This window comes from Charadrius vociferus, unplaced genomic scaffold (genome assembly GCF_000708025.1).
Source record: "Charadrius vociferus isolate BGI_N301 unplaced genomic scaffold, ASM70802v2 scaffold782, whole genome shotgun sequence".
Taxonomy (NCBI): domain Eukaryota; kingdom Metazoa; phylum Chordata; class Aves; order Charadriiformes; family Charadriidae; genus Charadrius; species Charadrius vociferus.
Genome location: NW_009647411.1, coordinates 191072 through 206215, shown reverse-complemented (window position 1 = coordinate 206215; position 15144 = coordinate 191072). Strand labels below are relative to the sequence as shown.

The window sequence follows — 15144 nt, the reverse complement described above, 5'->3', positions numbered from 1 at the left end:
TGATACATAATTAATCTTTATAAATCATTTACTGATCTTTGAAGTAAAGGGGTTGTATTTATTTAAGAGTACAAAGCAACAGTAACAATTAAAAAAGGAACATAGAAAAAGAATATTAGTTAATGCCTAACAATAGACTTTTTTCCCATGTCATCTGCTAGGACAGTGCTATGACTTTTGGCACTATATAACATGCTGCTTTTGTTCTGTGTCGCAGTGATTGAAGTATGGCTGCTCAGCCAGAAGAAGCAGCCCAAACTGCAGGTCCAGAACATCCCAAACTCGGAGATAAGAATATGACTGCCACAGAAATGAAGAGAAATCAGAGGAATGATGAGCTGCCGTGTCTTAGTAATTATGCTCTGTGGAAAGACTGTTTTTATGAAAAGGTACAGCAGAGGTGTCTGAGTCTGCAGGAGACAAAGGTGAAGATGATCCACGCACAAAAGGCAAAAGAAGAAAAGGTAAAAAACAGGGAACCCTGTGACTGGCTGTCCAAAGAGTGGTTCAGTGAAGACAAAGAGTCACTAGATACTCGCATCTATTTGCTTGACAAACTCTTACCTACATTAATCCCAGGAGTGGAAAAACTGTTAATGGAAGTGGAAAGAAAGAATGTGCTTGCACCAGACAAAGAACCAACCAAATTTAACCCCATTAATTTTCTTGGAGAATATCTGATGAGACATCACCCTCAGTATGGTATTTCTACGAAACCGGGCCCGTACCTGAGAGGAATGAAGATGGTTGTCGAGGAGCTAAAAACTGAGATGCCAGGTACAGCATCAGAGAGGTGAGAGAGTTCAAAGTGTGCTTGGTCACAAGACCAGAGCTGGTGTCTTGGTCTGTTTTACAAAATGAACAGTGTGACTGCAGCTGGTGAAGTGTTGAACAAAATGAACCTTGTGGAGCTCAGTGCCAGAGATGGTAGTTGTCTTTCATTAAAACTTAGATATAGGATAATTGCCAGAACATGTCACACAAAATGAAACACTAGTTATTCCTGTTTAAGGCAATATTCTTCCCTTCACAAACATATAATTCCTCTTTAGACTCTATCTTAATTATGGAATGCAAACTGCTTTCAAACCGGTCTAGGTTGGTGACAGCAGTTCTTTAGGACAGGTGTTAGTATTAAAGGTCTATGGACTCTTCAGATCATTTGTTCTATAGTCTTCCAAACTTAATAAAAAGATAACCTTCTTTTCCTCCTTTGGGATGACTTCTCTTGACCAAACCAACAACAATATTATCCTGGCACATCACAGAAACTCCTTCCCCTGGGATTTTTACTTTAGCCTTTCCTTTCAGATTATTTTTTCCCTTTAAAGTAGAAATTGTTTCATATTTTATATTGCTTATTTCTGGGGTTCTTGCTTTAGTATAATATTTAATGAATATTGGAAGGCATCCACGGCATCTTACAGTATGCTAAGGTTAGAATGTGAGTGCATTAGGTGAACAATAATTGCTTTATTCAGAAAAATATAAAGTGAACATTTGTGTTTATAGATGACCCAGAGGTGATTGTGAATGATGTCAAAAATGCTTATTCACTACTAGATCACTTTATTCTGTATCTGTGTTGGTAGAATAATGACTTCTATTTGAATGGCTGTCTCTTCTGTTTGCATAAATAGTACATACAGCTTGAAAATTGGTTTCAGGGTTTCAGTGTCAAGAATGAGGGAAGTAAACGCTGAGATGTCTTGTGCATAAACTCTAAATGAACATAATTGAAGTTCCCAGTATTATAATGAATAAAAGAATATGTTAAATCTCTTTCTACCACTCTGAATTTCTGTCTCTCTACGTTTCTGGTCCACATACTGTTGCAGTTTATAAGAACATGGCTTGTGTGAATACAACTAAAAGAGTGTGATAAGTGAATTTCATACAGTCACTTACCTCCTTTTTCCCCACAGATAAAAATAATTCTGACTGACTGATCGTGGTCAGTGTGCAAGAGCCGAGCTTTTTGGCTTTTCTTCATAAGCAGACACAGTAATACACCCAGAGCTGGTAAAAGATTTTCAATTTTTAATTTTTTTTTTTTATTTTTTAATGCTGGTCCACTCAAACAAACGATTCAGGGAAACATCTTTTTCAGTGAACTTTCACTCAAGCACAAGCTGTTCTGGGGGCATGTTTAGGGTGTCAGCCTTGCCACACCTTTGCTTTGGGGACTGCTTCACCATTCATACTGCTTCACAGAAGGACACCTGGATGCAGGAAGTTCAGAACCATAGCTTATTTTTATTTTGCAAAAGAAATTGAATTAGAATATATAAAATATCCTGGGGTATTGGGTTCTTTTTTTTTGTTTGGTTTTGGGGGTCTGTTTTTTTTTCATTTTTTGTCCCTGCTAAAATACTCTTAGCTTTCATTGTGAATCAGAGCTTATTTCTGGAGAGGTCAGATTTTCCTGTAGCATGTGAAGTGTTGGCTACCAGTGCTGTGTTATCTTGGCCTTGGGTGTTAAGTCCATGTTTACATTTGGAGACAGGTTCTCAATTTGCAGCTCTCAGAGCTGATGCAAAGGAAGTGACTACCAAGACTTGTAGAAATCAATCTCTCCGTAGACGGCACTGCCAGAGGGGTTTATGTAGCCATAGCTGTAGCAGGTTTTGCATATTTACTGGTAGTAGTATCATGGGATTTGCATTCTCAGCAGCTCAGGATTTACATATTTGTGATGGCTGTATTGTGGGATTTGCATAGGATTCTTAAACCACAGCAGCACAGAGGATTTTAGCAACACCATGTAGCACTGAGACTCCTAATACAAGTCACTGGCTTTCTAAACAGGAAAAAAATGTTACAAGAGAAATGCCAGTTTGTGCTCAAAATCTCTCACATAAGCACCAGAAAGATGAGTGAAATTCTGGCCCCAACGAAGCTCCCGGGAGCCTTGACATTATCGTCAGGAAAGGCACGATTTCACCATGGGTTCTTCTCTAAAGCTTACCAGTCCTCAGTCAGCTCTCCCAGGCTTCCTCCAGTCTCTCCTTAACTACCACCTGACTGGGAGTCAAGGCATGCAGGAGAACAGATGGGAGAAATTCCTTATCCAAATGGATTGGTACCTGAAGTAGAGACGTTATTTGTCCAGGGATGGTAGTCCTTCACTCTGAGTCACCCATCCTTGTGTGGGAGTTAGGCGGCTGTCTTCCTGAAGAAACATGTTTCATTCTGCAGGGAGAAGTCGCCCTCGCTGCCATCTCATCTTTTCTGGAAATGTCTAATACTGAAATGAGCTCACTTTGAAATGGGTGCCCAGCGCTGCTATAGCCTTGTTTTGCTGTTATTGTCTAAGGGGCAAACATGTTGTCCCACACCAGGCAGAGGATGCAGCTGCGTGGTGGTTTAGGACCAAATAAATGCAAAACTGCAGCACAGTAGAGGTACAACGTGCAATGTAACTTGTGCTGGGCACTGCCCAAATTAATTTCCAGAGCACCTTGGCAGCTCCTAGCATGGCCTTAGCTCCGCTTTCCGTTTGCAGACTGCTCCTGAGGAGGAGCTGCAGCTCGAAGTGGTCCCGTTTTCTCTTTCCATTTGTAGCGTACATTGGAGTGAAATCTGTTAGTCCCTTTAGCTTGGTACCTGCTCCCTGTCTTCTCTTTGCTGTGTCTGAAGGAGCTAGATGACAGGATATTATTTTACCCTTCCCCTGCTATCAAAGTGCTGAAGGCTGAACTGCCTCAGCAGGCAATTGTGCAATGCCCACGATTGATTAAGGAACCCAGTTACTCATTAAGAAACCTCTGTGATAAGTGGCCATGAAGAACAAGTACCTAGTGATAAAACTGACTGTGATCAAAATGTATTGCTGTAACGTGTTAAACGGGCCTTTCTATTCATTACTGAAAATATCATTGTTTTATAATTTCTAGGATGACCCCATAGCAAGAGAAGGGAGCAGGGGCAGGATCAGCCAGTCTTCATAATATGTGAAACACAGGGGGAGGAAGGGAGCAGAAATCATGAGTTAAAATACAGTTTCTGGACTGGTGTGTTCTCAGGTATAAAAAAAGAGCAATTCCCTTACTCTGACTCGCTATAAGGGTGTAAGCGAGAGCCGCAGGGGTGCGCAGGGCTCAATGCAGAGTCCAGCAGCCTCCGTGAGCAGGAGCTGTTCTCCCTATATGAACTGATTGGCTTTAAGCATTTTGAACTTCTAGAGGCTTTTTTTTTCCGTTTCATAAATGACAAAGTAAAAAACACAGCAGATGAGTTTTACCGGATCAATTTTATTCAGTTCTTTTGTTGTATGGAATGGAAGATTGGGGAAAACATGGCTGGGTGATTAGAGAAGCAAAGAAAATGGCAGGAAGAGGAAAGGGAGGTACTTTTAGTCCAAGCTTGCGAACTCTATGTGCTTAAGGCAGTAAGGGCATTATTGTGTGAGACTGCTTCAGAAATTTCCTTGAATGTTGTTCTTTGCCAGTGAAGTGCTCATGTGAAATGGTACTTAGGCTTTGAGACAAATGCATACTGATGCAATTTTGCTGTTAAATCAAGTGTAGCAAAATTAGGCACCTCTGTTCCTGCTGAAATTGAAAAGGAAATTGAAGGACGTCTCCACAATAAATGATTAATGCCATTATAAATGTGAAGGTAAAATTTATCATTGTTGAAACTACACAACCTAAGAGAGCTGTACGGATGATTTTCCCTTAAATGTCGACCGTATACTCTACAAGAGGCTCTCTCTACATGCACGTATCTGACACTCAGAGGTTATTTCTTCAGATTCATAGTTACAGTAGATTTCAGGAGATGATACATGTCAGAATACAAATACTCTCACCTCCTTGGAAACCTCCTCTGAAAACACAGATTATTAATATCTAGTCCAACAGTCACACTAGTAATTTTGTGCCGCAAACATCAAGTATGTCTTTGGAGAAAAAATTCTGTGTACTTAAAGGACAAGAATTCCAGTAAGAAGTTAACTCCTTTCCTTTTGTTCTTCAGGATAGGATTAATCTATCTTAAATGTATTTATGATGGTATCTTTCTAAACCATATTCCCATGTTTTACAGGCTGGCCAGGATGAAGTCTGAGGCAAAGAACAAACGTAAGGAAAGGGAGCAGGTGGACAATATGAAGTCTCAGGTGAATGAGATGAGAAAGGAGGTGCTGGCAATTCAGTTCAAAGAGTGGACAGTGGATGTCAGTGGCAGAATTCTGGTTGCATTGGTAACTAGGGATGATCCTTCTTAACACACTGCTATGATTATTCCAGACAGGAGGAAAAGGAAGATTGTAATAGTCTGCCCTGGCACGGTAGCATGGAGCTCAAGCACGGGTAATGGCTCTGACATCCTTTAGGGTCAGGGTGCAGGTCGCTGTCTACCATTTAGCCTCACCAAGCCCTGATTCCTCACGAGCACATGGAAGGATTTCTATGCATTCTCCACAGATGTCCTGGGAAGCTAATTGCCCTGTGGGCTACTCAGACACTCCTGAGCTTGTTGGATACATACCTCATCACTGGATGTCCTTCTCTGCAGCTGGTTATCCCTCAGAATCCCCTTAAAAAGGTCCAGGGCAGCCACTCTTGCTCTCCTGTGTCCTCTATTAAATCTTCTTTCTACCCATGACTCATACAAATTGATACTGCAGCTCACAGAAAATGAGATTTGCAGTAATTGTAATACATCTCTTGGTACAAGCATCTTTCTTACAAGTCACACAAGGCCTCTAGGAAATTGTCCTGTGTTTATGCACAACACAACAAAGACAAGGTCTACATTTAACAGGGCCCACCTATGTGTGGTAAGAAGCATGGCTGGCCCATGCAACTAATTATTCCAGGTAATTTATTTTAGTAATTGCCTACTGTTGTCTGCATGAAACAGTCCTTTGACTATTACCTTGATTTGTAGGTTCAGAGTGCCCCAAGGGCTTTTCCAGATGCCATTGCTTCTACTCCCATAGATGTGAGAAAAGGTAAGTTTTTGATGTGTCTCCTTTAGTTTTATTTCTGTGGGCTGAATTCTGATGCAAACTGTGAGCAAAGAGCAAATGGATTTGATAATAGAGAAAGAATCTGTAAGGGTAGTTACACCAGCTAGGATATTAACCACAAACCTTCAGACAGATTGGAAAGAGACTGAACCACCATGTGGTGAAAAGTACAGAGAGAAGTTTAAAAGATCTTTCAGAGAGATAGAAAGATCAGATGCAGACCCTTTCCACTTAAATTCTACATGAGCCAGATATTGCCATGTGCTTATCGCTATTTTTAAGAATCACTGTAACAACCTCCTCCTTTACCTGCCCTATCACACGGTGTCCGTCTCATGGGATGTCTTGGAAATCCCATGGACAGCTTGGCATACTGGGAGGTATGGAGGAAAGGTAGGATCAATAAAATTAAAGTCTGACAGTGTTGTTACCTTTTATGGTTCCAGGGAAAATGCTGAAGCTTACCTAACGCTCCACCAAATCACACATCTTGTCTAGCCGTTCCCTTTGCCAGTCCCAGGCGTGCCAGCGACGCACAGCACAAGAGCCTCTGTATCAGAGCACTCAGCACAGAAAGATTTCCAGAATTCCTGTCCACTTTACATAGCTTACACTTGACCTCCCCAAATAATGATAATTGAATAGATAGAGCCAGGAACATTGAAGTGGCAACATGCAGCCTGCTGCCAGCCCTTTACATCAATAGCCTGTAATGATCATCAATAATAATAAATCTGCCTTTGCTGGAAGATGGGATGATAAGCAGGGAACCTCCAGAGCACATCTCTGCTTGCTGCTGGAGTCGTCTCTGGCTAGAGCTTGCCCTTGCCCAGCTCTTTCTGTATTACAGAATTGTTCCTGTGAGTAATCATCCTATATTGGTAGTACATTGTACGAATGCCAAACAGCCCTTGTGCTCCTGCGGTGGTGTCTGTGGCTCTCCAGTGTGAACAGATACTGGGACGTGAGACTGACAGAAGTTTCTGTCCGGATGCTTGCTCTACAGATGCTGGAGACGCTTTATGTCATATTTCACTAATAGTGCAGCTCCATTTCTTAATGTATTTCATTTAATAGCATCCAATACATTAACAGAACACAAAGCTTTGTTTTATAGTTTAATAAAGATAACGCGCAGGTTAGGAATGTCTTAACCAACAGGAGATAAATGCATTCTATGGTGAATTTTCTCATCATTCCTAATATATTGTAGAAGAAAGAACAGAAAAATAATCCCAACAGAAATAGTGTGCCTGTGCTCAAACATCTCATTCAGAAATCTACGCAGACACTTGACATACCTTTTCAGTTCCATTATAGCAGCCCAGAAGCTGACCAAAAGACAGTTTTGAGTATCACCATCCGTAGAAATATTCTTGGGAAAGTTACTAGGATTTTCAGGTTCTTCTCTTGCAAAGCAGAATCCGTGTCCCCAGAATTCTAAGCCAGTTTTATCTGTTTGTTAAATCAAAAATAATTTCTTCCCTTACATAATTAGTTGTAAGTGCCATTAAAATCATTGCAATTTGCACCAACGTATGTCAAGAATAAATATGACTATATGGTTCTGAATAGGTAAGTGCAGATTCTCAGCAAGAGAAATATGTAAGAATCAGATTTAGATAGCCTTGATACAGTCAGATCCTTCAGCTACTATGTAGGATAGTCTCAAATAAATGTAATCCAACATGAGGAAAAATTTAACGTAACAAACAGAATGCAAAAAATGTGTACAATATGTAAAACCACAACTGTTTGCTTTCTAAACCAATCTCTCTCAATTTTTTACTAGCAATCTATGACAGGAAGCTGGAAATCATAGACAGATTGGAAAAAAACCTAAACATAGATGAATTCACAGAGGTGAGAAATGAAATAAGAGCATCTGATTCAGAACATGATATTTACCACAAAGTAGTAGCGTTTCCTTGTGGACAGCTGCGTAAGTGAGGGGTTTCACTTCTCCAGCATCCCAGGTAACTGGTTGTGTCAGGACATGTCATGTTCCATCTCCGTATCCATCCTCTGCTGGCACAATGCTTCCGTTCTGGCCAATAAGGGGGAAGTATTTTGCTCTCCTCAGAGGTGCAGCCTGTGCTGCTCTCTGAGAAGTTACTCTCAAAGCAGTGTTTTTTAGGACATCCCTCTCAGACCCCTTCTAGAAGGCCAAAGCCCTCTGTCACCGACACATTGCAAGGAGACAAACCTGGAATCACTTGTGAATTCAGATTTTGCATTGGCTGTTCAAGTGAGGTTTGGTGTCCCAATATAACCATTATCCTGAGATAATTAATGCTGTCCCCAAAGTATTGTTATTTCTGATGAAATTCTATTAACCATAGAAAAACCGTAAGAAGTAATTAACTGGGATGAGAAGCTCTACCATTTTTTGCCCTGAATGATTACTGACCTGAACCATAACCGCACTGCAACAAATGTCACAAATGTATGTGAAGCATAACCGGGCTGAAAAATTTGCAGTTTTAAAATCAAAAGCTGTCATTGAGAAACATCAGAAGTGTGGTTTTAACTGACCAAAATCAAGGAATGTAGTTGGAAGTTTCACCACATTACTCTGCTCTTCATCAATTTCAAAACAACCAAATCAGTTCAACTAAATTTACTGACAAGCTCTCCAGGCCAAGACTTTGCCAGCCATTTCTACCTACGGCAGAGCTAAATTTTATGGCTGGGTAATTAAACCTGTGAAAAGGGATGTTTAGAATAGAAATAATGACAGACCCTCAATTGCAGCAGTGCTAGTGGGTGCTGTTACAATAATTAAAAACAGAGTATAAAGCAGCTGTGCAGAGACTAATTTCAGGCAACCATGTGTGATTTTTGTGCCTTCTTCACTCTCAGGAGACTCACATGTTCGGTATTTTGCACAGAGATGCATTTTTATGATAACTTGTTGAAGGCTTTTTTAAGCTTGAAATGAGGTATTTTTAAATTTAACCTCGGAGTAACTGCATTTAATTAAGAAAACTATTGTGGATAATGGGAGCCCAGAGAATTGCTTTTGTCAGTGAAATGAAGCATCAATCCATAACCCCTACGGTATGTGTATAAGCACTGAATGAATTCATGCTCCATTAACACTAGAAAAATGTTTTAAAATATATTTTGTGTACTCTTTATTTTAACTCAATTAAAGATATGACAACAGAGATCAGAAGTACAAAAGACATGGGCTGTCAAGCTGTCTGATTTACCAGTCAGTGCAACATTGCTCTCCGAATATCTTCTCTGGTGCTTTTTCCAGTCCGGCTTTAATTGAATCAAATGATGAGGCTTTCATCACTTCCCTTGGGAATTGTTCCATAATCACAGACCTTGGTCTCAGGACAGGGCTGCTTCTAATCCTCAGCCACAATTTACCTTTGTTCATCAGTTTGCATCATCCACCGAAACCAGAAAGAGAGATCGTCTTTCTCCACATGGGTCTAGGCCCTTTCACATGTGGAAGGCATTGCTCCTTAATGGACCTTAAAATTAAATGGTGCTTTTTTTTCCTTTTTCTTCCATGAATTCAGTGCAACTTTGGGTTACTTGAAGGCTGTTAGACACTCAGCAGAGAGACCTCACACATCGTTGTTGGGTTTGGGGTTTTTTTTGGACATGCAGAACAGTGGCTGTTGTATTTTTACATCCTTCGTGACAAGCTTGTGGGGTCATTTATATTAAAAGCGTTTAAATCCCAGAGACCAGCCCTTAATAGTTTATTTCACAGGCTTTGTTCTTTAACATGCAGAACCCCCAGTGGTCTGACACAAAGCTATTGACACCAAGGGAAATACTCACATTGCCTTTGTAGGGTCAGAATCGGGCTTTAAAGGTGAGATTATTTTCCATCATTGCATGTGGCTTCCTCGATTTCTTTTGAGATCAGTAGGAACAAAAAGCAAAGGTCCATTGTTATTAATGATAACGTGTTCACAAACTACAGTGAGGTCTCACACTGGATAGTAAGAAGGAGGTGTGCCAGCTTTCTTCTGATGGGTGTCAAAATCTCTGGGTTAATAATAAAGAAATGTATGCTTATTATGTGTACGGTACTTTACACAGTAGTGTGCTTTACACACATCAGCTAAGAAAAGCTTATGACTACGATAGTTCCTCCTGCCCACATAGCCAAACATAGGCTTCTAAAAAATTCTTCTTCTGTGGAGCTGTTAGACAGCAGCATTAATACCCAAGCCTTTGGATGTGTCATCAAGATGACATACAAAATAACAAGCTGCTTGTCCAACTTGCCTCCTCCCAACTGCTGTCATCTCTAAGGTTCATCTGTCACAGAGCTCCAGGTTGTAATAGCTCTGAGAAGCTACTAACATACACGTAGCCCCAGATCTGCCACCTTCTCTCCAGCCCACCTACATCCTCTCTTTTTATGCTGAAATGCAGAAAAAACACACGTTGCGTTAGTTGTTCTTCTTTCCCACCAGCCCCCCCTCAGGCCATTGGCTGCTGCTTTTCTGCTCTTCCTCTCTTCCCCACTTCTCCCATATACTTGGAAATATGCAATATAGACATGAATAATAATAACTTATATTAATATTTCAGTTCATTAATGCCTGTGCGGCATTTCAACAAGTCCAAGATGTTCTAGCATTTATGTCAGGTATCCATACTCTAAAAATGGGATAATGGGAAACATTCGGTGTTTGCAAATTCCTCTTTTTAACTGTCTAGGCTCCCTGTTACTGTGGCTGGCTCCAGAAACCTGCTACAATAACTCAGCACAGGCTTTGGGATTGTGGTTTGTTCTGATGGCCATTATTATTTATGTCATGCACACCACATTTTTAGAGCCATATTGCTTTTGCTCATAAAAACCACATGGCTATAAATCCAAAGTGTTAAAGTGTCTCCAAGGCTAGAACTTAAAATAAATCTCGAGTCAGTAGTATTCCCCGTGTCAGAGGACTTCGGTGACAGCAGGCTCATTTTCAAAAGGTTCTTTCCCTTTTTTATTGTATCCAGACTGGTTCTCTAAACACTGAAATTGTGGGCAACAGTCATTTTGTGGCATTAGAGAGTTGAGTGACTGTCAGTTCTGCAAAAACTAATGGTTCAAAATGCCTCCTTGGGAGTAAAGTCAGGAATACTAAATACTGCAGAAAACCACGGAGAACTCATATCGTCCCTGAGATAACTTAGCTTAAGCAATGGCATTTCACAGGAGGGATTCTGATCCAGCATCTCTGAACCACTGAACATGATAAGTGATCTCTGGGCCAGGAGAGGAACTGTTCAATATGCATTTGGGCAGTGCCTAGCGCAGCAGTGTCACAGGCTTTTTTGGAGAATATTGCTGCTTCTGAAAAAAGAACAAAGTAGGCAGTGTGGCATCCTTGCACCGAGCCTGCATTACATTAGCAGATTAAATGACAAATTCCTATGTATTTCATTGCATGCAGTAGATATTTAAGAGTTCAGATAAAGCTGAAAATATCTGAAGAAAGCTAACCATTTACAATGCTGCTTTCTCTCCATAGTATGTCCAGTTCTACACTGAACGTTTTTCAAATGACAAGCTCCAAGACATCCTGAAGCATCTCTGTCAGTGTGCTGAGGACATCCAAGAAGCAATAAGACATGATGTGTGGAGGCAAATGTTTACTGACGTCTTCCTCAATTGTGATTATGGAAAGGTAGGCAAAGCAGCTCTCAACCTAATTTCAATAAGGTGATGCTACCAGTTTGGCATTTCTCTGGGTCACTGACTTCCTTTTATTCTTCATGACTCCAGATACTCTTTTTGTGCTTACTCAGCATTATTTTAGAGGACAATAGCTGCTGCATTGTCTTCAAATTCATAGTTCTTATACAGAGAAATAGCCAATAGCCTATAAGATGATGGCTAATTAGAAACTGAATGACTTAATGTGATGACTCGGGGCCTAAGTTCAATGATTCTGGAGAACAAATTAACCATGAAGTTTACTACTTCTGGTCATTACCTGCTCCCACAGCATGTTCAGAATGTTTGGGTGCTAATTTGTCTATTCAGCTGTACTTCAGAAAAGATAACCCGATATAGATTGACCTTAACAAATGTGCACATTACCACAATAGTAACATATATTGTGTTAATTATGTTGCATTAATTTGTACACCTTTAGGTCTTCTATCAATAAATCTCGTAATAGTTTAAATTTAAAATGCAAAATAATCTATCTTTACGACTTCTCTGAGAAAAGTACTGTGAACTTCAGCCACAGTTTATGGGCAGGAAATTAAAATACACTGAGTCAGTTACAGAGCTGGAACTGGAACTCAAAAGCCGTAATTTGGTTTTCAGCAGCTCTAAACTCTATCTGTCGTCCTCAGAATACACCTGCATCCCCATTCAAAAAAAAAAAAAAAAAAAAAGGAAAGCTAGATTTATTAGAAAAACAGTAAATAGTAGGAGCTGAAGAATCAATGGCAGAAGCTATTGCTAAAAACTTGGTCCTCATCCAAAAGGTGTGGTACTCGTTATGAGTAGCCTTAGTTAGCCAGTTGCTGGCTACTACACAGCAAATGGTTGCCATAATCTTACAGTTTTATCCCTTGCATAAATTATATATTCCATCCAGCACTCCTCCAGTGATGTTTACAGCGTGGCTACCCAGAATGAACTGTGCTCTACAATGTCATGGTAATAATGTCAGTATCTCCCAGTACCTCTAAGAGAATGGAATTACAAAGCGTGTTTCAACACCAGTGGTGTGTTTTAGAGAACAGCAGGCAAGTTGCTGTTTCAGGGATGAGGAAAGAAATGTGTCTACTTCTCAGAAGACATTTCATTTTCCTGTTGCTCTGTCAAGAAGAGCTATGATGGATCCTCCTGGGTAGAGTAATATATAAAGCTGAGTCCTATCTTTGCCATGCATTTTGAAAGGATCCCTTCTTTCCCTTTCATCTTTTAATGTGACTTTCTTCCTATTATTTCTGCGGCAGTAATCACCATCTCCATGCTACTAATCCCAGTGGAATCTCAGAGGCAAAGAGCCAAAAATGCTAGCACAACATAACACGAGTGAGCAGCTAGCAGCACAGACGCCATCGCTGCCCAGAAGAAAATGGTCAGAGCACAAACATGGTTGCTGTTTCTAGCCTCCGAGGTATCCTTGCTCTGCAAACTGAGTTCACTAAACCGTAGTGTGGACCATGCAGTTCTTTTAAACCTGACCTGGTTTCTTTTGTATAGCTCTAATAAGTCCTGCCATGCTGTACCCACAGGGAAGATAAAAGATGCAAACTAACCCAAGGTCTTCTGCAACTTGAATGTGATCCATTACCTGTCTACCTGTCTAGTACTCATTCTGCACAGCACAGCAAAGCAGTTGTTTCAGTTCCTAATTTACATTTGTTTGGTAGCAGGCAGTTATTCCAGTCTGCATGGTGAGTGTGGCTGGCTGCCTCTGTGAGCTGCAATTAAGGCCAGGGAGCTGAGAAAGCAGTGTTTAAATTACAGTCAAATTAGAAGGTATCCACATGATCATTATTATGATTTCAAATGCATGCATCCAGAAGGATGGCAGCTCAGCAAGAACAGCCTGGACTATACAGTGAAGCAGAAACTTTCCAAGACATTACCAAAACACAGTTGAACCACTGCTCTGATGCCCAAAAAGGCAACAGCTCAGTGAATTTTAAGCTTATTGTCTCTCTGTGCTCACGTGTATCAAGTATAGTTTCTTTTATACATTTTAACAGAATCTGCATTAATTTTCAGGGATCTTTTAAGCCTGGGATCTTTAAATGTAACTGAATTTAGTCAGAGACCAATTTTCAATCTAATGAAGTTGGAGACACTTCTGATGATTACCTTTCTTGCAGTACAGCAGCAACAGAGTCTGCTTTCTCATGACCTTTTCTGTGTGTCTGTTCTTCCCATCTTGCTCGCTAACAAGCATATTGTGGTGTTCAAGATACACACATCATATTTCCAGAAAAACAATCAAGCAGTTAAACACTGACCTATCACTGATTAAATGGCAAGTCTGCCTTAGTCTGTGTTGCTAAAGGAATTACTCATAGATCACAGAGCATTGCTGAAAACAACTGAGAATCATCACCTGCCAATATCTAGGTGACAAGAAAATTGGGTCAGCGTGTTTCAACTCTCCAGCCACTAAAGTTGGCAGTCGTTAAAAGCGGAGACAAGTTTTGGGCGGTTGTACAAACACAGATGGCCTGCTGTTATTTCTAGTGGATGCTGTACCTGTCCTGCCGACAAGGCTCAGTGCGAAGCACTGATGGGCAGGAATCTTTCATCAGCCTCCCCAGTCACATACAAAGTACAAAGAAACATGACCTTTTCTAGTAAATTTAGGAACTTCAAAAGATAGAGTAACTGGGTATATGAACTTGGAACGGGTTTTCCTGTTGTTACACGCCTCTCTTCTATAGATAGACTGTGACATGTCCCTCCCAAGGTAAGTTGTAAGGAAAAGTGTCCTGAAATAATGGGGACCTCTGGTAGAATAGCAAATCTGTATAAATTGTAAATGTTAAAGCAAGGTGGAAAATATACCCCTAATTCATATTGAGTAATTTCTTCTAAGGAATTTCCTGTTTTTAAATATAAAAATAAAATTATTTAATCTAAGTCATAAAACTCTTCTAGAATATGAGTTATCTAAATCCTCCAAGTATATTATTTTAACATGACATAAAGTATCTGAATCCCAAAACGACATTTTTATTTTCCTTTTAGTAACACTTCATTCATTGATTTACCTTTTTAATAAAAAATTGATTACCTTTTTAATTGCATTAGTGCTGCCAACTTCAAGGCAACCAGCAGATGATTGTGACAAGTAACAGCTGAGGAAATTTAAAGGGAAACTTCAGTGTGTGTAAGGGAAATACTGAATGGAGAATCCAAATATTACGCAGTGATCTGGCAACATCTTTCAGAACTGTGTTTGTGTATCTACTAAAAGGATGCAGACTCCAATCTGATATATTCAGCTGAAAAACAAACAGCATAAATGTTTGCACGGGAGCATGCAAGATATTTGTATATTAATGTCAAAAAGATTAAGATACTGGGAATCAGGACCTACATCGTGTAAGTTTAGAGACAGAATTATGTGTTGACATTTGTTGTTCCAAACCCACACATGCCTGAAATTCAGCTGTAATTTCCAGCATTTTTTTACCAGCAGGAA

The 15144-nt window shown here is 40.1% G+C and overlaps 1 protein-coding gene across 1 annotated transcript in view; it reads left to right on the top strand.

Annotated features, from left to right (window-relative positions):
• The first annotated feature begins 296 nt into the window (after window positions 1-296).
• The window catches only part of EFCAB5 (EF-hand calcium binding domain 5), a 32861-nt gene continuing 18013 nt past the window's right edge, over window positions 297-15144 (top strand). Inside the window, exons 1-5 of the mRNA XM_009880224.1 lie at window positions 297-793; window positions 5050-5206; window positions 5896-5959; window positions 7770-7840; window positions 11479-11634. Coding sequence (XP_009878526.1) covers window positions 297-793; window positions 5050-5206; window positions 5896-5959; window positions 7770-7840; window positions 11479-11634 — 945 coding nt within the window. The remainder of the gene's footprint in view (window positions 794-5049; window positions 5207-5895; window positions 5960-7769; window positions 7841-11478; window positions 11635-15144) is intronic.